Below are 26,548 nucleotides of genomic sequence, written 5' to 3'. Positions count from 1 at the left end.
TGATATAATATCAAATTGAAAAGAAAGAATGCAGTGCTGCACTTCCTCATCCTCACAAACGATCTTCTCCTCTTTGAGGAGATGGGTATAGTGCTAAATCTTTAATTAATGATAAATAGCTTCATGTCAATTTACAAATACATTTTAATAATCACATATATAAAAGAAGAAAAAATATTCTCACTTGCAGTTTTTCATTAGTTAAATATAACTCCATGAGGGACTAAATGTCTCCATATAAACACGTTATCTAGATATTTTATAGAAATCTATTTAGTATTAAATTTAACATTTTAGGATTTGTGCTACAAAGATTTTTTAACTGTTATGAGTGTGAATCTGCTGAAATCATTGACCATTTAAAATTTGATGCCATTTAAATATCTAAGCAAATAACTTATATGTCCACACAAATCCATTATATGTCTATGTCTATGATAGAACAGTAAAAAACTGGAGAGCAATCTTATTCCATAATTCACAGTCTTATTTCACATCCAGCCCAAAAAATAAATATGTACCTTTAAATTCTAACACATTGAATTATATACAGTCTATCCAGAGATAAAGCACCAAATACTATTAAAATATCACATCTTTTCTGTAGGATAGGGAGGAGGACAATGAACAAAACAACCATATTGCCCATGTATTTCTTCTAAATGACAGATGGTAGTATTTTCCATATGGAAATAAAATAAAATAAATAATTTTTACAAAAAGATTAGTGCCTGTTTGTCTTTCTTTTAAACTTAGATAGGAGCTCAAAAGCCTTTGAAATAGTATTTGAGAAAATCAACAGGTTGAGCATACAGTATACATCTTTCTGCACTAAACAAAATAGAGTAGGTAAAAATGTTTCTGTCATTTACTCTGTAATAGAAAAAAATTAAATGTGAGAAATATGTATGGCATTAAGAAGTTCTCACTTAATCTTTATCTTATGGAAAAAGAGGACTCTTATCAGAGTCCTTGGGGTAAAAAAAGTTTTAGGTCTTCTAATAAGATGTCTTTTTTTTGCCATACTAGGGTTTGAATTCAGAACCTCATGCTTGCTAGGCAGATGCTCTACCACTTTAAGCCATGCCTCTAGCCCTAATGAAAATGCCTTTAAAATATGTAATGAAGATGTCTTTGAAATATTTTGGTTTTTTCCCGGATCACACACACACACACATAAATACCCATCCATTATATGTGCAAATATGCATGTATATATGTACATATATAGTCAGGTTACTACTTTCTAGCTACTTACCTATTTCTCCTCAACCTATGTGCCTTCCCACCCCCATATTGACTTTTCTTGATAAAATTAAACTACTCGTATAGTAATATGTTTATGTTCTACCACAAATCTACCAACATATTACACACACTTCCTTCCCTTGCATTTAAGTTCTATGTCTCTGCTCCTATCAAATATTAACCTCCCTACTTATGCTCTGATTCCTAACTCCTGTACCTCTACATGCTTTGCTGTATTATCTTCTCACTTGCATAATCAGCTTTTCCTTGTTTTCCAAATCATTCTCATCAGTATATAAGTATGCTTGTAGCATCCTTCATCTAAATGAAAGAACAAAAAACAGAATCTCTTGATCCACACATTTCCTTTCAGCTGCTGTCCTATTTCTCTTGATCCCTTTTCAACGAACCATTTTGAAAGAATTGTTTATAGGTTCTAACTCCACTTTCCGTATATCTCTTTTTAATCACTTCAGTCAAGCTTTGATTTTACTGTTTCATAGAGATTGCCCTTGTTTAGGTCTTTTAGAGATTACTCTCATCAAAGTTGCCAAATCTGGACTGGATTTGTAGTTGAAGTGGTAGAGTAGTTGCCTAACAAGCTCCTGGTGCTAAGTTTGATACCCACTACTGCCAAAACCAAACCAGGAGTAGCCAAATCCACTGTTACTTTGTTCTAATCTTGACATTTCAAAAGCATTTAATCCAGATGACCAAATGCATTTCTTTTTTTTCTCTTCCTTACACTCAGTTTCCTTTGTTGACTGCTCATTCTCTGCCTAACTTCTAAATGTTGGAATGCCAAATAATTCTTTATCTACAGAATTTTTCTAGTTTTCAAAACTTTAAATCTTCTGTATATTGTAATGACTTCCAAATCCTGCCTGTAGTCCTAATTGCTCTTTGGTACTCTCAGGTACAACTATCTGCTTAATAGCTCCATTTGAATTCCCTTTGGTAGCTAAAATCAAGCTTAATTTTCACCAACAACACTTTTTCTTCTCCAACCCCATTAAATCAGTTGCTCATTCCCCAAGTGTAGAATTTATCTTTTATTTTTCTCTGTTCTTTATTACCCCTAATCCATTAGTAAGCCTGTCCACTTCTTCCCATCTTCTCTACTTCTAGTCTAACAAAAGTCACTGGTTTCTACTTGAACTTAACTTTGAATCTATCTCCTTTTTGCCTCATTACAGCTTACCACTCTTTACTCTCAAACACTCCAAATTTCCATGAGTTAACTGACCCCTCTGCATGGAATGTACTGGTATCTCAGATCTTCTCATGAATGCTCCTTTCATGTTTTTCAGATATCAGTTCAAATGCCACGTCTTCAGAGATTTCTTTTATCACTTAATATGAAGGAATTACAATTAGGCGGTGTAACATTAATTTAATCATCAGTTCAGCACATCACTATTTTTTGTTGTGTGTCTTTACTCCCAGAAAGTCAATTCCATGATACAGAACTTTACTTGTCTTGGTCACCATGTGATCCTCAGAGCTTCAAAGATGACACTGGTACATGGTAGCATTCAATAAAGATTGGTTGGAAGATTGAATGGATTTACAGATAAATACATATTTAAAGCAAATCAGTATACATACATACATACATATATAAGGAATTATACAAGTTTGGACCAGTGAAAAGAAATTACTTTATTTTTTTTGCCATTATGTTTGTTACATCATGTAAAGAGGTTAACACTAAACTTTGAATGAATCATAATTTTCCATTGTTTCTATTAAATTATTCTTAACTATTGTATTTAATATATAGTGATTAAGGTTGTAAGGTAGCAAAGGAATATTTTGATTACTCAAAAGGAGTTTAGAAATCAAACAAAATAAGTGGATTATGTAAAAAGAGAATGCCTTTTTGCTCTTGTTTTACCCCATTGGTGAAATTTGAAACACTGAATAAAGAGTAAGTAGTAGAAAGTATAAGGTCACTATTTTCAATTCACAAAGTGAATTTCAGGATTTTATTTTTGTTTTCCAGTCATGAGAAAGTAAAAGAGTTTGCCTTCTCCAGCTAATTTCATGGGATTTCTGATCAGTATTAGATTACAAAAATAATTATTTCAAAAAGAAAAGCTTCCATTCACTATGTGGCATTTGGATTGAAATTCTTTGAGAATTGGGAAGTTACAAACATTATGAGATTGAATAGAAATATAAAATAATAAAATACTGGAAAGAGAAGGCAATCTCTTTGAAAGATTGTAAGCATTTAAACAAAATAACATAAAAATGAAAGATATCACATAAAACATTTAATACTTTTTATAAAATTTATAAACTGTATAAAAGCATAAATTGATACTAAAAGACAACCATCTCAAGTCAGTTCTTTTTTCTTCATGTTATAGATACTGTTTTTAGTTTAATAATTGAAGAAAATATCAACCAATGGGATAATTTATCAATATGTATAAAGAGTTTTAACAATCATATTTAATGTATTGTTTTCAAGCAGGCTTTTTTATATATCTTATAAATCAATTAATAGTATGGGAATATTAAGAATTTATGATTACTTGGCTTATTAATAAATTTTTTAATGAGCTTTTGATATTATCATATTTCTTTCTTTTTTTTCCTTTTTGTAATACTGGAGTTTGTACTCCCAGCTTTGTGCTTGCCAGGCAAGCACTCTGCCACTTGAATCATTCCACCACCACTGTTTTCTGTTGGGTATTTTTGAGATAGGGTCTCCCGAACTGTTTGGCCAGGGGTGGCTTCGAATCCAATCCTCCTGATCTCTGCCTCCAGAGTAGTTTAGGATTACAGGTTTGAGCCTCTCATGCCTGGCTCATGAGATTTCTTTTGATTTTATATATAAATATATATCTTAACTATTAGTGGACTTATTTGTACTAGAGATTCTGATCTTCAAAATACATTGTACTTTCAAAATTACCAGTAAGAGTAGCATAACATAATTTTCATTCATTCTTTTCTAATAGTTTGTTTTGGTGGTTGTTTTAAATGAGGTAAGTAACAATTTTAACACAAATTCCTCTTTGTATTACCTATATGTTTTTTCCTCAAATTTATTGAAAATTGTTCATTGCCATATTCTGTATTAAGGCTCTGCCTGTGATTTTTTGAAAACTGAGGTTATTAAGCAGGTATAACTAATATTTTAGGAAACAAACTATTCCCAATAATTCTTTCAAAATTAAAAGTTAAGGTTATCATCACATACAAATTACTAAGTATGTTTTTATGAAAAATGTCCAAAAGACCTTTATAATCTGTATATATTTAAGTTTTCAATGTCATAAGATGGAATATGGTAAATGAAATGATTAATAGTGTATCAGAAATCAAGCACATACAGTAAAATTAAAATCACATGATACTCATATTCCTATGTTAGCACCAATCGGATTCTGCCCTACTTCCTCACCCAAATTGTTACCACTTCCCATTGCTATATACTTTTCTCTTAGATGCCTAAAAACCCTAAAATTGCATCAAAGCTCCATTTTTTTGTAAGAAGAAAATGAATTTTTTTGCATAGTATAAATATATTAGTACAGTTTTCTTTTAACTATATATGACGTATGAAAAGAGAACACATTAAGTTCAAAACTCCAATGAAACACATTTTCAGATATTGATCCTTATTTTCCATGCAGTGGAGAGAAATTAAAAAGTATCAATCACTTATTATCCATAGTATTCAACATTGTCTTAAAGACACTTCGAGGATATGGCAATAATAAATACTTCTAAATAATATACCAGTGGATATTCAAACAAGTCAAATTTAACAATGCTCATATCAATCACATTGACAGAAAAATAACTTGTTTAATTACAAGTTTGTTAGGAAGTAAGTGGTCATTGATTTTGTCATAGAGCTTCTAAAGACCACATTTTAAATAGGTTTATTTTAAAGACAGAAATAATATATGGCAATGAATAATGCATGCACAGTTAAAAAACCTCATTATGACTTTAATAATAACATTACTGTATAGATCAAAATGACAGAGCAAAATGTATTACTTTGCGTGAAAAATGAACAAATAGAATTATATTATGGCTTCTCTAAGTGAATGAGTATGTGTTTAAATGGAAAAATTTCAAAAGCAATTTAAAATGTATACAGTTCATTCCACAAGTAACTATGTGTAGAAGAGAGATTTTTAAAAATTTTTGGTGGGTTGGGGTTTGAACTCAGGGCTTCACACTTGCAAAGCAGGTCCTCTAATGTTCGAGCCACACCTTCACTCCTAGAAGAGAGACTTTGAATCATAGAAGCAGAAGTAGACATTTTAAATAGGTAAAAACATGAAAATGTGTTGTTTACTTATTTTTATAAATTACCATTACTGTGATATCTATCATGATTCTAAAACATAAAATAATATCGGCTCTTCCTAGAACAGAGGAAAATTAAGACTGTCTTAATAATGGACTACAAATTTGGGAACTTTTGTATAAAAATGTTCATAGCAATATTTTTATGTAAGCTAATATTTAAGTCATGAAAATAAGGTTATCTATCTTCAAAGTAATAATGCCCAAATATAAAATCTAAACTGAGTGTAAAAATGATAGTTCTTTGTCCTTAGGATTTTCTTTGTTATAGTATAACTTTTATAGATTAAGGTAGTTCTCCATTCAGCAAGGCCTAATGAGATGGAGACTCTTATGTAAACTAAATAGGAATCCTGAAGTAGGGTTGTCCTCCTGTTAGTAGAGTAATCTAAAACTATATTTCAGTTGTGCTGATTTATTATCTAATTATAATCTATTATTTAACTAAAATAATTTACAAAGACCTCTGGAGGATACAAATGATAGAGAAATATGGGTACAGAGTTTTACTTAAGAGAATATTTTCACTAATTCGGCTACTTTTCTAATTTAGAACTTTTAAGAAAATTGTATTGTTAACTTGTACTTTATGTGTTAATTGAAACTAGAAAGATTGGGGCTAGGGATATGTAGAGCACTTGCCTAGCATGCACAAAGTCCTGGGTTCAATCCCTAGCACTGAAAACATGGGAAAAAGGGGAAAACTACATCTTTATATTGCATTTAAGAGTTATCTTTTATCCTGCTATGCCAAATAATGTTTCTTTAATACCTTTGTTATTCTTAGGGATGAATTGTTTTGCTTTGGAATTATTCTTTGATATTTTCTTTTAAAATGATAAAATCAAAACTTCCCTGAAGGATGCAGAGATTTGATAGTCTAACAGCTGTAAAATTCAAGCAAGAACACTTTTTTTTATTTTGAAGGAAACTTAATGTTTATTGGGAAAGTGCAAAAGTATAGTACAATAGAAGTGACTTGATATCATTGAGATACAAACTTTGTAGTTGTTATATTCTTTTCTAAAGGTGAAGTTTCTTCATTTAATAGTCCTTTGCCTCCCTTAATAAATGAGAAGTTCTCTTTTTTCATTTTTAAATACAGCAATTTTAAATAAACTGGTATGCTAATGGTAAACTTTCAAATATATTCTCAACTCTCCAAGAGAAAGTGCCAGCCAAACAGAAACTCTTTTGAATTAAGAGCAAAGAATTCAAGCCTTTTAATTAAGTTATTCATATGCTCATGATAATTTAGCCCAATAATAATTTTAATCTAATTATTAGTCGGTAATAACTAAAGAGATTTGGTTAAAAACTACTTTTGATGACCTATATCTTCTGACCTTTTAATCTTTTCCCCCACAGGACATGTAGATCATGTTATATCTCTTTATAGCAAAAATTTTAATTTTTATTCTTAGAAGTCTCTGATTCATCTAATACTTGACTTTTTAAGGAAATAGAAAAAATGGGGTATTTACTTTTATGAAGTATAAGATTTTTCTTTATTTCACTTAGTAATATGTTAGATCTAGTTATGAGTAATTACTTCTTTCCCATGTTAATGGATCATATTTGTAAGAATTTTATGCAACCAATGAAGTTTATACTTATTATTACATTTACCAATGATTAATTTAGGCAACAGATTAATTCCAGGTTTATTTTTGAAGAAAAGGATAATGCTTTCTAGTTGAAGGCACCTTTGAGACAGTAAGTCTATAATGAATAGAAAAGTTTGTCACGAGTCAATAAAAATCTCTGACTCCTGGTGAGGATCAACTATCAATAAGAGAAACTATCTTAGAGAATTCAGCAAGCATGCTTTCTTCTGCTAGAGTAAGGGGTGTTTAGAAAGAATTGTATGAGAATTTGAGGCCCAAAGTATTTTTTTTTCTGAAAAGGATTGCAAATCCAATCCACACCAGCCCAGTTCCTATTTATTAATTTTTATTCTATGGGAAGAGTTAACTTCCAGTGATATAAAAACCATAGCAAACTACAGATAGGCTCTAATATCTAAATTTTAAGATTCAGAGTTAATTCAAAGCAAAGGTAGTTTGGGAAAGTTAAGGTGAACACACTGAAAGAAATGATATATACACTTCAAATCTCTTTTCTGTATAAAGACACAGACACCAACTGTGAGTTAACAGTAGTTTTGATTCTTAAAATACTAATTTCTTTAAAATTAACATTAAAATTTCCTTAGCTAAAGCTATACACAAGAATCATCTCCATTTCAAAATTACTTTCCAATATACTTAATTTTCAGTTTAGGCAAAGTCCTCTCTGTGAGTGTAAATGTTCCCATTTATGTGATGAGATCCAACATAGTAATAGTAAAAGTTTTACAACTTTCCTCACCATTCAGTCTCTTCTAAGGAAATCTGTGAAACAGTTTTAGATTTTCTGTGCTTTCTTGTGCTGATAGCGATAAAAGGAGGAATAATAGCAGCTGAGAAGGAAAAAAAAAGGATGAGGCAATTAAAGAGGGCAGGGGATGAAAAGGAGTTTTAGAAAATTTAATAAAGGAACAGAAAAAAGACAGTACTGAAAAAAATCTTGAGATAAGAGATTTAACTGACTACCCTGCAGAGAAGATATTTAATGGAGAAAGATATCAAAACAAATTCTTAGGAAATGTTGGATGACATGGTATGTAATTTGTTCTTCATTATCCCGTCTATAAAGACCTTTGTAAACACTTTGCTTTTCAAGGACTGGATTTGGATTTGCTTCCCATTCATGGACTGAAATAGCTTTAAAGTTATCGCAGAAAGATGCTTTATTCAGCTTGCAGATAGATTTTTAAGGAGAGATGCAGAGTGAAAAAAGTCATTTCTGATTATGGCACATATGATTTATTTATCAATAGTTGCAGGATAACTCAGTCCAAAACTTCTGTAATTCTTGATTCTTGTTAAGCTGAGTTTCGTAATTTCTGATTGCTCTCTTAGTTTTATTATTTAAATACCATATCTCTATTGTTCAGTGTTTTTATATTTTTTCCCAAATATTACTTATTCCTTCAGGTATTGACTATAGACTGGAAATTGACTATACAGAAAATGAAAATAGTTTCTTGAACTTTCTGATTTTAAAAATTAAAAGAACTCTCTTAATATAATAGATTAAGAAATTTAAAAAGGCAAGTACATGAATGTACATGCATAGCTTAGGTTTCAAAGATAATTTCTGAAGACTGTGATTTATGGAAGTTGCTACTTTATTTTTTACATAATTAACATTTATGCTTATTGTGTGAAACAGGTTTGATTCTTTAATATGTCCACCAGTAAGTCTTAAGATGTTTCCTGTACAGTTTCTAGATGAATTTGTCATTTTAACTGTTAATATTCCAGGATATTACAATATACTTGGGATTATAGGGTCCATGATTGATAGGCGGTGAAGATACAAATATCTTTATATTTTAATGTTTTTGTTTAACTTTGCACACACATTTCAGCTTTGCTCAAAATTACACTTACCATTCTTAGAGTTGTGTAAAATATAAATGGAATTTAAGAGAAATTTGGAAGAGGACATGGAGTGAGAGACAAAGTGGGAAAGGAGTTTTCTAATACTACAAGATGTCAGGGAAGAAAAGAAAAGAAGTACAGATTAACCAGAAATACAACAATATCAGACTTTTTAAAGAAAAATATTCTTAACCTTAACAGAGATCTTTAATCTTGCAATCACTGAATGTCCATCCCATAGAAGTTTAATTACTTTAATAGAATTTTATTTCACAAGGTATACAGATGTTGCTGACAGAGTACTTTGGAGGACTGTATTATTCTATTTATTTTTCTAAATATTCTTCTTACTGTATTATAAAAATAAATATATATGATTAATAAATTTGTTTCTTATTCAATATATATTTGAATTCAGATAAATATGGAGACTTTATATTTCCTTTAAATGTATCCATTCATGTAAATGTATCAAGCAAACTGCAGTTAATCTGAGTGATGCATGACCATGCAAGTAGATGGCTAGAAAATGTTGCTAGTTATTTCTGACACACTTACTTAAAAAGTGATGGTTTCCCACTTTTTCCTTTTCAGTGTACTTAAGGAATACCCTAAAGACTTCCTTTTAGCTCTGTATATTTTTTTTAATGAGAAAAATTAAGCCATGATACACAAAAACTAGGAAATAAATCAACAACAGAAAAAACACGGAAGTGTGTAGTATAATGAAACAATCAACAAAATCTTAAAATAAGGGATAAAGAAAAATGTGAGGGTTTTGAAATAGAAACAACACTAGTGTCACCAAAAAATTTTCTTAGGTAGGAATTTGGGAGTGTAGACAAGGTATCTTTATCTCTGACATCAAATAAAAATCAACATCTTTAGACAATCTACTCTGTTTTTCCTTCCTTAAACATTCTTACTCTTCCACTTAGCATGACAACCATTTTTGTAGTCTCACAGGAAGCTGCTGATTTTATAATTGAATTTGTTCTTAAGCTGACAGATTAATTTATTGAAAACTATATTTGCTTTTTTGTTGTAAGCCTCTGAGAAGATTATGACAACACACCTTAGATATGTTCATATTTTTGTATGACTCTATTATGGACCCAGGTTGACATATATATATATGTATATATATATATATATGTTTAAGTATAAGAACTATTTATTTCCTTTTGGAAGTTTGCATTATTTCTCATTTCTCAGAAGATTTGGAAAAAAACTCAGCATGTTCATGTAACTTACTATTGCAAACAACACATGAGAATTCTTAAACTTGCAAAATATAACAGTTATAAATAATCTAGATGTATTTATTTTATTGGGCCACCATATAGCTATTATAAAACTCTTTAAACTAATCATTTCATATTAAACCTAAGGCTACAATATTAGATCTTTTATTAAAAGCAACTCTATTGAGAACAACAAATTTTCTCAGTGCTTTGATGATTACATGTTCAACCTTGTGAAGATGAAGCAAAGGATTAGTCATGGGTTTATTCCACACTTCAGTCTATGATAGCCATTAGAGCAGTGGACATACTCTTGATCTTCTCAGGGGCGATCTTTGTAACATAAAGAAATACACTATAGTTAGTAAAAATTGGAGGGAGAAAGTCTCTACTAGTACCTGCTATGAAATGTATAGGACTTTATAAAGTTAATTAAAAATATAGACAAACCCAGACTTGGAAGATTTAAAAGCACACAATTTTTTTTCCTCTCCCTCCCTGATAACCCCCTTCTCACCATAGTCACACCTGACAAGAATGCATTACATGGAACCATTGGTCATTTCTGCACATTGTTCTAACAAAATAAGGTACCAACAGTTTAAACTATTAAAAAAAAAAAACTGCAATACAATCCATAGAGTTGAGTGAAACTGAAAACAAGCATATCAATTTGTAGTTGCTTCATCACAAAACATAAAAAATGGTCAACTATTTGTTTCTTATCTATTATCAAACTCTACATACATCATTAAAGATGCCACACCTGGACATATTCCCTTAGGTTAAGTCCATGAACACTTCCCAAACACTTCTATACAAAGTTGCACATCCATGCTGAGTTATTTATAATTGTGCAGTCATAATCTGCAGTGGGCCAGGGTTTTATTTGCAGGCTATTCAGAGAGGACCTATGTAGCATGATCTTAAAATTCAGGTTGGAAGCATAAACATAAGGTATGCAGCCATAGTCTGAATAGGAGACTGGTTTGTGAAGGGATGTTTGGAGAATCAGAAGAGAGGATAGTAGAGTTATTTTTCATTTAGAAATGCTGAGGCACAAAACACAGGTGATTGTAGTACTTTCATACATGAAATCCTTTATCCTGTATGTGCATCATGTGTAAACGTAAAGTCTGTATGCTGCTGACTATTCGTCTCTGGTGTCCAATGAGTATGACTCCAATTCTTCTAATGTCACTGAAAGAGAGAGAGAGAGAGAGAGAGAGAGAGAGAGACAGACAGACAGACAGACAGACAATATTTAGGCTTGGTAAATTCAAGAGAGAGAAAATAACTGCTTAGATATATTAAACATGCACCATGTCACATTTGCCAAAATTGTATAGCTTAAATGTAAAGCAATTTGCTATGTTTTTCTTCTCTCTGGCTCCATAGAATATACCAAGTTAATGTCATGTTTAATGATATAAGGAACCATTCCATATCAGATAACTATGTAATGTTCAGACATTTTTTAAGCCTAAAAGCTATACACAATATAGTCTCTATAAAAATTTGCAACAATATTAGCAAAAAGTATGGAGGATAAAGGAATCATGTGGACTTCATTTGCATTCTCATGGTCTTTCAATAATCTAAATTCTTTTAGTATTTTTAACCCATATATCAGTCATTTCTATTTGACCAAAGAAAGGGATTTTTTTTTTCTTCAGTACTGGGGTTTGAACTCATGCTTCATGCTTGCTAAGCAGGCCCTCTACCCGCAAAGGATGATCTTTGAGACAATGGAAAATAGCTGACCATTATAATATGTAGGAGGAGCTCCAAAGTGACATATTGATATTATCTTAACTTGATGGAGGTAATAGGGATTGATTGTGCTGTATTCGTATGCATGAGTAGTAATTTATCAAGGTAAAACTATGTAAAATCTATGATGTAAACCAGGGTAATATGCATTTTGGAAATATTTAAAATATTTTAAAAAACTATTTGAATTAAATATATTCTTTAAAGGAATAATAGTTAAAATGTAAAACCAACATCCACTAGAAGGATAGTCAGAAATGGTGGAAATGACACACTAGTTTTAAGAAAGTGTTCTTCAAAGAACATTCAAACTTATAATACCCTGAGAACAGAATGTAATTACAGTAATTACCCCCTTACTACTTACTCAATGCTCATTCTTGAAATCAGGTCAAAAGTTGTAAAACCTGCTGCCATGAAGTTACTCTTATATTGCCCCATCTTTATAGAATCCAGCCAGTCACCAACAGTGACGAACAAAGGATATTCAGAAACTTCACCAGGGGATTCTGGCATTCTACAAGGGAAAAAAGAGAGACTATTTAAAAGCCAAGACAAAGCAAGAATTACCCAATTATCCCTTTCCTTTTACAATGATCTTTTTAAAGAAATTGCTTATACATTTATTCATATGTGTATACATTGTTTGGGCCTTCTCTCCCCTGGCTGCCCGCCTCCCCCCCTTTCTCCCACCCACCTCACTTCCAGGCAGAAACTGTACTGCTCTCCAATTTTGTTGAGGAGAAAACATAAGAGATAATAAGAAAGACAGAGCATTTTTCCTAGGTTGAGATAATGATAGCTATCTAGAAAATTTCCTAGCATTGCTTCCATGCACATGTGTATTACAACCCGATTGGTTCATCTCTACTAGACCTCTTTACTACTTCCTGGTCATCTTCCCATAGTGGCCTCTGCTAGTTTAAGATTACTATAGTTGCTCCTCTACAGTGGGCGCACCAACCACTTTCAAGTTTTAGGTTTTCTTCCATTTCCCTATTCTTCCTGTATGCATTCTCCCTGTAGTGTATGATCCGTGTCCAGTAATATTTCTGCATTTGTTTTAGGTCTGTAATTGGCATATTAAGGAGAACATATGATTTTTGGCCTTCTGAGCTTGGCTAACTTCGCTTAAGATGATGTTCTCTAGTTGCATCCATTTACTTGTGAATGATAAAATTTCATTCTTCTTTGCGCCTGAATAAAATTCCATTGTGTATAAATGTCACAATTTTCTTAATTCATTCATCAGTAATGGAGCACTTTGGTTGGCTATTGTGAATAGTGCTGCAATAAACATGGGTGTGCAGGTGCCTTTGGAACAACTGAGTCGCATTCCTTTGGGTATATCCCTCGGAGTGCTATTGTTGGATCATATGGCAGATTTATGTTTAGTTTTTTAAGAAGCCTCCATATTGTTTTACAAAGTGGTTGTACTAGCTTACACTCCCACCAGCAGTGTATGAGGGTCCTTTTTCCCTCGCATCCTAGCCAACATTTGTTGTTGGTGGTGTTCTTGATGCTAGCTATTCTAACAGGAGTGAGGTAGAATCTTAGTGTGGTTTTGATTTGAATTTCCTTTAAGGCCAGGGATGGTGAGCATTTCTTCATGTGTCTTTTGGCCATTTGGATTTCTTCCTTTGAAAAAGTTCTGTTTAGTTCAGTTGCCCACTTCTTTATTGGTTCATTGATTTGGGGGGAGTTTAATTTTTTGAGCTCACTGTGTATTCTAGTTATCTGTCCTTCTTTTATAATAATCTTACATCTAATGTTTTTTATCCTCCACTTGAAAAAATATCTGATTTTCCATCTTATTTAAGACAGAAAGATTTTATTTATCAAACGATTTTTTGTCTTTTCTGCTTTTTTGCCATTATTGGGTCTTATACTTTCTATATCTTGAGAAAACTCATTTTGCTATCTTCTTTTTTTACTTTTTTCTCTTACATAAAATGGTATTGTGAAACTTGAGAAACAGACTATCTCCTGTCCTATAAGGAGTGTAACTCATGCCAGGCTGTTCCCTCTCACCATTTCTCACCTGCCACTGAATCCGTCTTTTTACCTTTCCACGTTTACAGAGGTAGTTCCCCTTTCTATGGTGAATTCATTGATTAAGTCCTTACTCATTTGTTCTTAAATACTCCAGAAGAATTTATTATTTGTTTATTTATTTGTTGATATTGGGGCTTGAACTCAGGGCTTTATACTTGCTAGGCAGGTGCTCTACCACTTAAACCACTCTGCCAGCCCCAGAATTTATTATTTATTAAAAAGTAATTTCTACTGTCACAGAACTTAGTTACTTAGATGCATGTATGTATGTATATGTATATGTGTGTATATTATCTATATCTATATGGATGTAGATATATATCTATAGATATCTATATTGATATAGATATATATATCTCCAAGCATAGAGTATTGTAGCCAAGGCATAGATACTACAGCACAAATCAAAACAAAATCAATGTAAATTTGGGTTAAAAGAACAGAGTACAGCGTTGATGAATCTTAAAGGCATAGCAGTTTTTTTGTTTTGTCTTTTAAGATCTGATGCAAAAGATGTTCTAGTTGAGAATATTTTTGTAGCCTTAATATGAAAGCAATATAAAGGTATTATTTGGACAGGCTATGGTAGATAGCCTTTACCTGTGCATTTATGATATGTACATATGATACATATTTAGTAGTTATATAAATAGTAACCAAAGTCAGATAAAGGGAAAAATGGACTAACTCTTAGAAACGATAGTAAAAGTAACTCAGAATTGTGTACATATGTTATTCTGGCTATAAACTATATTATTTTCTTTATAAAAATGCATGAAAATTAATGTCAAAAATATTTTGGGCACCTGTGTTTCACGCCTGTAATCCTAGCTACTCAGGAGGTAGAGATCAGAAGAATCACCGTTCAAAGTCAGCCCCAGGCAAGTAGTTCATGAGATCCTATCTTGAAAATACTTAACACCAAAAAGGACTGGCAGAGTGGCTCAAGTGGTAGAGTGCATACCTAACAAGCCTGAGGCCCTTAGTTCAAACTCCAGTACCATCAAACAAAACACAACAAATCATTTTGCAGTTTGGTGTAGTGGTGTATACCTGTGCACACCTGTGCTCTCAGCACTAGTGAGGCTGAGGCAGGAGGATCCTGAGTTCAAGGCCAGCTTGGGCTACATTTCAAGACCCTGTCTAAAAAAAAAAAAAAAACAAAATAAATAAAGCACTTTGTGCATTTAAAAAAATTTGGTATTAAAAGTGCTTTTACAGTAAAAAATGTATTATTAACTCTAAAGTAATACATACATCATTTAAAAAAGTCTGAGATCTAGAAATATTATGTTAACTAGTAAAGCAGTAACATCAGTGTTTGAGTCAAATCAGTATTTTCTAAATAATGAAGAGTGTTCTTATTAGAAGAGAATTCTAGAATTTTTATTCAAACATTTAAAGTTAGTGCATCTTTCAATAACTTTGTTTTAATTTTTTATAAAGTTAAAGAATAAAGGATCCAGAGATTTTATTAGAGTCATAGTTTTTAACATTAATGTTTGAAGTATTTCATCATAATCCTTTTGCTATCCATACTTTAACTATTTCAGCTATAGTAGAAACTGCTAATATGTGAAAACACTTGATTAAACCACGTGGTGTAAGAATTCCTCCACTTTGAAGCAGACGGGCATACACATGCTATAAAACCCCAGTATTATTCTGCTAAAAATATGTGGAAGTGAGAGTTAGGTTATAAGATTGTGGTTAAAGATGGATATTGAAAATCCCTACAATCCAAATTACTCTTAAAAATTCTTTAAATTACCTCTAAGGAGCACCAGTAAATGGTTCATCTCTTAAAGATAGAAGGGTGCTATCTTGGAATTCAGGACAGAGTCCCTATTAAAGGCCTAGAATTAATTTGATTTTTTTCTTTGTACATTGACCTCCCTTTTATTAAACTGAGGTCTAGTTCAAAGAGGGGTGGGAGTGGACAGGGTTGATTGGAAAATCCATTGTTTATATTTTTTATACATAATTGGAATTTGCATAAATTAAGTGATACATATTGTGATAACACTATACTCCATAATATTAAGTGTTGATTACACTTAATGATTTCTGTCTTTTTTACTACAACTCAAATCTATTCTCAAGTTCCTACTGTAGAGGTTAAGCTATAATATTTTCTCCTCTGTCACAAATTGTAACATTATTTGACTGTAGACTGTTTTATTCTAGTTAATATCAGAATGATTCATGATTTGACCTGAAACAAAAATTAGTCACGTACAAAGGTTGAAAAGTTATCATAGAATCTATCAAAGAATACTCGAGTTGTTGCTATAATTTTTCAGTTTCCTAGAGGTGTTTATGTTGATAAATACTATCAGATAAAAATTCATGTATGAAATGCTAAACAATGAAGGTCTGTATAGCAAACAATGTTAAATAGGTTTTTAATCATATCATATCTTGAAATTGTCACTACTCTAATATATATTTTGAATATGTAGAGAACTTAAAATAGTGTCTGCATAATTTTCTGAAATTATTTGACAAGTTTCTATGGCATATACATTGGAAAATACTGTTGTACTTCACAAAGTTTAAACATCAGAAGACTAGGGAACTCTTATTGATTATTAGCGTAAATAAAACCACACACTTCAGAAAATCAAATATCCTATTTTAAAACTGTGGCTGTCACATCTTTAATTATGTGTCAAATAAGTTTGTTGAAACTGAACAAAATTAAAACAATGTGTTTAAGTGATTCCTATGCTGTTCTTGATGCATATATATAGATGATTTACATTTCTCTCCTCTGAGATAACAATGGGTAACTCTTGAGCTTTCACAATTTCATACTATTGGTGAGGGGAAATGTAATTTGCTAATTTTATGTCCTTAATATAGAAAGGCAATAGAAGGACATTCTGCAAACTAAATGACTGAGTGGCCTATTTCCCTGTTGAAAAGCATTTACTGTTGCCACACAGAATGTTTCTATATCATAATTCCCTTTCTCTCCACATATCTTTAGTAACCTAGTTACTCTTTGGCCTTTATATGGCAGCATTGGCAGTTGATTTAGTAAGGTCAGGTTCCCCTCATTGTTCACAGCCACTGTGCAATAACTTTTCTTTCACCTTATCTCATATCGAAGTTGAAAAATGCTGTTATTTTCTGGTTTCCAGGGCTGGGTATTATCATCCTCACATGAGTTCTCTGGAACATTACCTAATAAACAATAAATGCCCTTTTCTTATCAAACATGTATGATGATAAATTCAGTCTGCTATTTGCTGAGTATTTAGAAATTTTGTTACTTGGTGATTAGTGGAGGCTGCTTATCTGAGAATTGTCTTTACAGCAAAACTAGTGGCTCACAGTTTGAAAAGTAAAAGGGGCAGTAAACACATACTCTCAATACATCTAAATATGTAAAAATAAATAACTTTGATAGAGCCAAGAAGTTTTCATTTTAATTAACCCTTTTAATTTAAAAAGTTCTTAGGTAAGCTATTCATAGATACCAATATCACTCTTAAAAAAAAGAAGGCTTCAAAAATTTCCTTGTTTTATATTAATCACATAAACAGATCTAGTAAATGTGATCTAGTAATAGATCTATTTTAAGTGATTCAAAAAGTTATATTTTAAAAAACACTGTTGAAAGTAAAATTTCATTTTAATATGAAATAATCAAATATTTAATGGCTTTTCTACCCTTGGTATTCTAACATCTTTCTTTCTCCTCACTTCTATATTTACATATGGTTTAGCAAAACCATACAGATGGCCTGTTCTAGTTTACACTGCCATTATTTCACATATTTATGAATATTTTTTATTTCAACAGTATTCATACCCAAATGAGTATTATAAGATTCTATATGTCAGTGCTTGATAATTTGTTACTTCCATAGAGCTAGACTCACATTACTAGCAACATTCTTTTATTGTATATGATTATGTAGTTAAAGCATGTATATTTTTTTTTCAGCTGAATTACTTCTTGGGAAAATATTTGTAAAATGGAAGAAATGTTTTAAATAGTAAATTAAAACTCCCTGATGGTAGGGAGTGTATGTCACACATCTTTCCATTTTCTGTATGTATCAGCACATGCTGAAAGCATTATAGGAAGTCATTAAATGAGTTATAATTTAGAGGTGAATTTTAAATCTTCTGCAGAAAAGTTCCATCCATGACATCATGGCTGATTCATGATGAATGATCTATTTTCATTTAATCCCACTGTAAAAATACCTAGAAGAGTAAGTGCCTATTGATATACTAGTCAACTTATTATTGAATAGTCTATTTATTTTTTATATTATGAAAATGTTTGATTACATTGTATTTCCAGGTTTCAGAGTACAGGAACGGGCAGTTAAAGGTGGAGTCACATAGCATTTTTAAGGTTCATCTGTAATTATAACCAAACCTAGAGCTGTAACAGCAACCTTCACCTTATTCAACATCATTATTTTTACATGAATTTCTCATCTCATGACTTAGGGCTATATGTCACACTATTCAGTTAATCTGCATAATAATCTTGTAATACAAACACTACCCATGTAGCCTTTGAAGGGAGAATTTATTTAATCAGATTAAAAGAAAAACATTGCATTATTTGCAATTAAGCCTAAAATTCAACTTGAACATAAGTTAAATTTATGAAAGAATTTTTATATTAGAAAATTTAAACACAATTTGATCAGAATGGTATAAAATGTTAAATTTTAGAAACATGCCATTTTGTGGTCAATATCTGTTCCAAAGACTCTATCTATAGTATTAAATTGGAAACATGTATTATGTTTGTTAGACTTTTGTTTTCAGCAGGTCTTTAGTTTTTTATATGTTATGATTTTGAATATGCATAATAAGATTGATAACTGGTAGAAAATATAAAGGCCAATAGGAAAATGGGAACAGGAACTAGAGAAAAGGTTAGATCAAAAAGAATTAACCTAGAAGGTAACACCCACGCACAGGAAATCAATGTGAGTTAATGCCCTGTATAGCTATCCTTATCTCAACCAGCAAAAAACCATTGTTCCTTCCTATTATTGCTTATACTCTGTCTACAACAAAATTAGAAATTAGGGCAAAATAGTTTCTGCTGGGTATTGAGGGGGTGTGGGGGAGAGGGAGGGGGCGGAGTGGATGGTAAGGGAGGGGATGGGGGCAGGGGGGTGAAATGACCCAAGCCTTGTATGCACATATGAATAATAAAAGAAAAAAAAAAGGAACGAAAATGAAAATTTTAAAGTAAATTTAATGGCCATACAGGAAATGCAAATCAAAACCACTAAGATTCTACCTCACTCCTGTTAGAATAGCTAGCATCAAGAACACCAACAACAAATGTTGGCTAGGATGCGAGGAAAAAGGAACCCTCATACACTGCTGGTGGGAGTGTAAGCTAGTACAACCACTTTGTAAAACAATATGGAGGCTTCTTAAAAAACTAAACATAAATCTGCCATATGATCCAACAATAGCACTCCGAGGGATATACCCAAAGGAATGCGACTCAGTTGTTCCAAAGGCACCTGCACACCCATATTTATTGCAGCACTATTCACAATAGCCAAGTTACGAAAAGAGCCAAGATGCCCCACTACTGATGAATGGATTAAGAAAATTGTGGTATTTATACACAATGGAATTTTATTCAGGCACAAAGAAGAATGAAATTTTGTTATTCACAAGTAAATGGATACAACTGGAGAATATCATCTTAAGCGAAGTTAACTAAGCTCAGAAGGCCAAAAATCATATGTTCTCCTTAATATGCAGATTATAGACCTAAAACAAATGCAGAAATATTATTGGACATGGGTCACACACTGAGGTGAGAATTCACACAGGAATAATAGGGAAAGGGAAGGAAACCTAAAACTTGAATGTGGTTGATGTGCTCACCATAGAGGAGTGATTATAGTAATCTTAAACTAGCAGAGGCCACTATGTGAAGGGGACTGGGAAGTAGTGAAGTGGTCTAGTAAAGATGAACCAATGTGGGTTGCAATACACATGTGCATGGAAGCAATGCTAGGAATCTGTGTAACTGTCTTTATCTCAACCTAGCAAAAATGCTGTCTTTCTTGTTATCTCTTATGTTTTGTTTTCAACAAAATTGGAGAACAAGGGGGCAGAACAGGTTTTGCCCCTGAAGTGGGGGGTGAGGGTGGGGTGGGAAGGGGTGGGAGGTGGCCCAAACAATGTATTCACATATGAGTAAATCTAAAAATGATAAAGAAAAAAAACACTAAAAGAAAGTAAATTTAAAAATTATAGATGTGCTTGAACATAGGGATAGCTACAAAGCCGCTGAGTACTCAGCACAAGGTCTCCAGAACCATAATAACAGGTCACCAAACCTCAAAGAAACACTGGTTTTGGAGGAAATAATCCAGGATCAAAAAATAGATTTCATATCACATGTCTTCTGTAATGAATTGACAGTGGCTGTCAAAATGTCATCATGATTTTGATCCCTAACACTGCCAAAAAAAGATTGTACAGAATAGTAAGGCAGTATCTGAGCTCAGTGGGAAAGCCAGTCATGATGATTAGTAATGTCTGCCATAGCTAGAAAAAAGAAGAAAAGCATGTATTTGCCAACACTGGAAAAATTCAATCTACAGAAATGCCCGAGGATGTAATTCAGGAACCATGTTCCTGCCATATTTTCCTCATTTCTCTATATTGTTGCAGTTATTACTTTCTTTTTTCAACTAATGTTCTTCAAGTGGCAGTGCATCAAAGGAGGATGTTTGGGGGCATATATGGGCCATATATTTGCTACTTATTCCCACAAGTGAGGTCATATACTCTATATCCTTGTATTTATCCAATGGAACATAAAGTAACAGTCTGTGCTACACTAAAAATTCTTTTTGGGACTTTAATTTACTTCCTCTATGAACTCTTACTTAGTCTAGAGAAAGTCTAATTGGAAATGTAAAAATACACCTCTTATAATCACTTTTTCTGAAGCAGTGTTTTTCTTGGAAATATCTTGTCATTCTGTATGATTCTATGTTACATAGTGTAAAGAACAAAGGCTTTCGAATTGGTGAATCTTGTTTCTAAATTTCTGATTACTTGCTGTACACCTTTAACAAACTTAGCCTCTTTAAGTCTCCATTTCAGCATCAGAGGGATGAGGATAATAATAGTGATGATTAAAGATATAACCAATAAAAGTGCCTAGTGTGTACAATGACTGGCTCACTGGTATACTCTTAAGAACATTGGCAGTAATTACTATTGTTCATAGCATATATTTGAATTTGTATCAGTATTACTATAGGTATTGACATGTGTATTATAATTATCTTATGTGAACAATTCATGTGACATGAATTTAAATTTTCTAATGAACAGGTAGAAGTTTCATATCTTCTGACAAATATTTCATATTCATTCTGCCTACAACAAAATTTTACTAACTGTCAATTTGAACATTGGTTTTGGCCAGTCAGTTACAGCTCTGTAATAAAAAACAAAAGTACGAGCAACAAAACCAAAACAAGACAAGTTGTCTATGAGCTGTTATATAGATATAAACAATTTAGCAAGTGTTAAGTAAATATTCCCCAGGCAGTATTGAATAATATCTTTTCAAAATTAATGGAAAAATTTATAACAAATTGTTGGAAGTTATTGTGCTCATATGATAGCATTCTTGGTACACTATTAACTTAATGCAAGGAGTTAGTACCATTCAGTGTTAAAACATTTCTTATTGTTCTCTAAGGCAGAGGGTCTTAATTTTGACATTAGTACGAGCTTTCATCTGCCTTCATCTTTCACATATTCCTGGAAGCAAAGTATTTGAAAATTCAACTGTAGACTTATATATACTAAGGAAGGGAGTAGTAACAGTTCTTAAGAACTAGAATTTGAAAAGATCCCTAACTAGAGCCCAGTGGGTAGTGAGACTATTCATGAGGTAGCTGGTTTGGGAAGTACATGATAACTGAGGCCATTGTAGACATGCACTGTCCATATTGGTAACTGCTGGCCATTCCTGGATATCATCTTTGCACTGATGGTCAAGAACCCCATAATCTGTAAAGATTCTTTGTCAGTGATATGGTAGGGACCTCAAGATAGACTGGAAAAAGTGTTTTCTCATTACATAGCAACTTGGTCCCCAAGAGCATTGTTTGGCTGGCTGCAACGTTGTATTGGTTCAGTAGGATTCAGAGTATGGAAGAATTAGAAGTGAGGGTTGAAGGGGACAGAGAATGAATGTATAAGACAATATACATGGGGGTAGGGCAGGTAGATAAGGCTAGGTGAAGGGATATGACAAGGTCATCAGATCATTTTATGCTACTTAATTACAATTTCCCAGATATACTCCTGAACTCTCTGGGAGTATACTTACATGGAGTTGGGAGTAGCTACAAGGTTGATCCTAAAGTTGGGGAGAGGGAACAAATGAAAGACACCAAGCACATTTGAGAACTGCTACAGGTATCTACACACAAGGTTGGCCTCAAGCCAGCCCCTTACAACAAGGGTCTATGCACTATGTGACAGCTAAAAATAATTCTTTTAAAGGTGATTATTGTAAAATGAATGAAGGCAAGAAGGGTACTCTAATTTGGTTTATGGAAGGATGACTGACTATACCAAGATGGTAGTTTTGAAAATTATTTTTTACAATTAATTGGATTTAAAGTTATACAATATCATGATCACTTATATATCCATATTCTTCCTTGAGTAGGAGAGAAAGCAAGCATGTTTGGAATTGCACAGGGCTAAGAATAATTCCATGAGAAAACTTTAGGTACAAGAATGTCAACAGACAAAGGTGCCAAAGACATATGATGGAGAAAAGACAGCCTCTTCAACAAATGTTGCTGGGAAAAGTGGTTATCTGCCAGCAAAAAACTGAAACTAGATCCATGTTTATCACCCTGTACTAGGATCAACTCAAAATGGATCAAGGACCTTACTATCAAACCCGAAACTCTGCAGTTAGTACAGGAAAGAGCAGGACATAATCTGGAAGTAATAGGTATATGAAAGGACTTCCTCAATAGACCCCAGCAGCTCAGCAACTAAGAGACAGGATGGACAAATGGGACTATATAAAATTAAAAAGCTCCTGTACAACAAAAGAAAAGGTCTATAAACTGAAAAGTCCACCCACAGATTGGGTGAAAATATTTGCCAGCTATAAATTAGATAAAGGACTGATAACCAGAACATATGAGGAACTCAAAAAACTAAACTCTCCCAAAATCAATGAACCAATTAAGAAATGGGCGGCATGTTGAACTAAACAAATTTCAAAAGAAAAAATTCAAATAGCCAAAAAATACATGAAAAAATGCTCACCATCTCTGGACATAAAGGAAATGCAAAACAAAACTACATTAAGATTCCACCTCACCCCTATAGAATAGATATCATCAAAAACACAACCAACAAGAGGTGTTGGTGAGGATGCAGGGAAAAAGGAACCCTTGTACACTGCTGGTGGGAATACAAGCTGGTGCAACCACTCTGGAAAAAAACTTGGAGACTTCTTAAAAATCTAAACATAGACCTGCCATATGATCCAGCACTCCCACTTCTGGGGATATACCCAAAGGAATGCAACTCAGGTTACTTTAGAGGCACCTGCACACCCATGCTTATTGCAGCAGTATTCACAATAGCCAAGTTATGGAAACATCCAAGATGCCCCACTACTGACAACTGGAGGGCAAACAGTTTCTGACTGGAAGTGAGGGGGTAGGGGGCAGAGGGAGGGAGCGGGGTGGGGGGGAAGGTAGGGGGCGGAGGAACAGGGGAGAAATGACCCAAACATTGCATGCACATATGAATAAAAGAAATATTTTTTAAAAAAGAAAATGTGGTATTTATAACACCCACGCACAGGAAATCAATGTGAGTCAATGCCCTGTATAGCTATCCTTATCTCAACCAGAAAAACCCCTTGTTCCTTCCTATTATTCCTTATACTCTCTCTACAACAAAATTAAAGATAAGGGCAAAATAGTTTCTGCTGGGTATTGAGGGGGGGAGCGGGAGGGGGTGGAGTGGGTGGTAAGGGTGGGGGTGGTGGCAGGGGGGAGAAATGAACCAAGCCTTGTATGCACATATGAATAATAAAAGAAAAATGAAAAAAAAAAAAAAGAATAAAAGATGAGTAATCAGTTGCTGGTCACTAAAAAAAAAAAAAAACAACAACAACAACAAAAAAAAAAACAAACAAAAAAAAAAAGAAAATGTGGTATTTATACAAAATGGAGTTTTACTCAGCCATGAAGAAGAATGAAATCTTATCATTCACAAGTAAATGGATGGAACTAGAGAACATCATCCTGAGTGAGGTTATCCAGGCTCAGAAGACCAAAAATCATATGTTCTCCCTTATATGTGGACTTTAGATCTAGGGCAAATATAGCAATGTGATTGGATTTGGGTCACATGACAAGGGGTTGGGCACATATGAGAGGAATGGGGATAGGTAGGAAACCCAAAACTTGAAAGCGTCTGATGTCCTCACTGCAGAGGAACTAATACAGTAACCTTAAAATGACAGAGGTCAATTTGGGAAGGTGACCGGGAAATAGTGAAGATGTCAGGTAGAAAACCCAAATCAGTAGAATCAGAAATTCAAAAGGAGAGAATATATTTGAAAATCTCAAAGAAATGGACAGATTTCTAGAAACTTACAACCACCCAAAACTGAACCAAAAGAATATTAATCACCTGAATAGAGTCTCGACATAAATATGGCAGCTAGAGGGAGGAAGCAGAAAGCGAGCCTCCTATAGTGAAATCTTGGAGAGACGCTGGAGACACAATTTGCAGGCATAATCACTGAGAAAAGGCATAACTTTGACTCCTCCACACCTCCAGCCGGTGCAGAGAATCTCCACTCCACGTTAAACGGAGAACCGAGGAGGGCCCCCGGGGCCGCCAGTGGCCGGCGCCCATACAACTTGGAAAGACACGGACCAGGTGAGCTTCGCAGTACCGCGGTTCCCCCACAGACAAGCCTGGGCCAGAGCAGCATAGCCCCCTGGACAGACTGACCTCCACCCGGGAAAAAAAGAGAAACTGAGTACTAAGCAATAAGAACAGTTAAGAAACGCTGGAAAGAGGGTGGGGCGCCCTGAGCGCTGAAGATCGGGGGAAGGGAACCCTTCCCGGGACTGTAAATAAACAAGCCGGGCGGGCTGGAGAGGCTCTGGCGGGAGCAGGGCGCGCGCCCAGCAACCAGGAGCGGGGACGCTTGTGAGAGGAGGGAAGACCCACTTCCCACGTGAACTGTAAATAAACACGCAGGCCTGACAACGCAGGGCAGTGTCACCTTTCCCAGTGCTTGGAAAGGGGAAAGGCTGTAGCAGAGGCCCCCGCACAGGAGAACTCTGAGCAAACAAAGCCTGTGGGACCAGGTGAGTGCTAGCTCACCCCAGAGATCTGCATAAATAACGCCGCCAGCTACAGGCTGAGAGCAGCAGGCAGGCAAGCCACAGCTGCAGATACCACTCTCAGAACTGCCTCCAGACGCTTTTTTTTCTTTTTTTCTCCCTACCTTTGATGAGAGAACAACCGAATTACACCTGCAAGCCGAAAAACTTACTGAAACTGTATTGCATTTGAACTGGGGACACTTGGTGGGGCTTTTTTTTTTTTTTTATCTTCTGTGTGTGTGTGAGTGTGGTTTTGTTCTACTTTATGCATCCCCTTTGATGAGACAACTACAGAACAACATCTGAGGCACCAACTCCAGGACTGGAGATTGAGACGGACATCCAAATTATTAAGACTGAAATTGCATTGCATATAAACTTGGAAGTTTTTTGTTTTTGTTTTTTTTTTAATTTCTATTTTCCATTTTATTTTAATTCATTTTTATATAGAGATATTACTTTCATATACTTATTTTTTATTTTTTTATCTTTGATTTTCAATCCTCTCTCTGTCTCTCTATTGTCTGTTCAGCTTACTGTCGATTAGCACACTAACACTCCCTGTTTATACCTTTGAAACTCTCTTGTCTGATACCTTGTTCTGCTTTCTCCCTCTTGTCTGTATATTTGTTTTCCCCTTTTCTTTAACTTCTTGCTTTCCATCTCAGCTCACTCTTCCATTCTCAATATTACCATTGTTATTATTACAAGCTAGAAAATACTTAATTACACACAGAACAGGGACAGTAACAACACCAAGGACAATGACAGGAAGACAGAAAAAACAAGGAAACCAGTTTCCCCACAGCAAAAAATTAGTACAGGAACCAGAGGGGAATGAAGAAAACAGGTACTCAGATCCAGACTCCAACAAAATGAACATAAACTATGCCAAAGGACCCAATGAAGCCCACAAGAATAATTTAAAAGAAGACATACTACAAGTACTCAATGAGAATTTTATAGAGATGATACTGGATAGGGT

General features: G+C 33.6%; 1 protein-coding gene and 1 long non-coding RNA gene across 6 annotated transcripts in view; one reads left to right on the top strand and one right to left on the bottom strand.

Annotated features, from left to right (window-relative positions):
* Positions 1 to 26,548, top strand: part of LOC141423227 (uncharacterized) — a 76,876-nt gene that overhangs the window by 3,347 nt on the left and 46,981 nt on the right. The window lies entirely within an intron of this gene.
* Epha6 (EPH receptor A6) overlaps positions 3,466 to 26,548 on the bottom strand; it is a 933,912-nt gene continuing 910,829 nt past the window's right edge. For all 4 annotated transcript variants that reach the window (XM_074072946.1, XM_074072947.1, XM_074072949.1 and 1 more), the window contains 2 exons: positions 12,459 to 12,608; positions 3,466 to 11,518 (listed from right to left, as the gene is read on the bottom strand). In XM_074072946.1, coding sequence (XP_073929047.1) covers positions 11,404 to 11,518; positions 12,459 to 12,608 — 265 coding nt within the window. In that variant the 3' untranslated portion in view covers positions 3,466 to 11,403. The remainder of the gene's footprint in view (positions 11,519 to 12,458; positions 12,609 to 26,548) is intronic.

The sequence above is a fragment of the Castor canadensis genome, chromosome 5, assembly GCF_047511655.1.
Source record: "Castor canadensis chromosome 5, mCasCan1.hap1v2, whole genome shotgun sequence".
Classification (NCBI taxonomy): Eukaryota; Metazoa; Chordata; class Mammalia; order Rodentia; family Castoridae; genus Castor; species Castor canadensis.
Note: the sequence above shows the minus strand (reverse complement) of the source record. Positions and strands in the feature narration are given on the sequence as shown.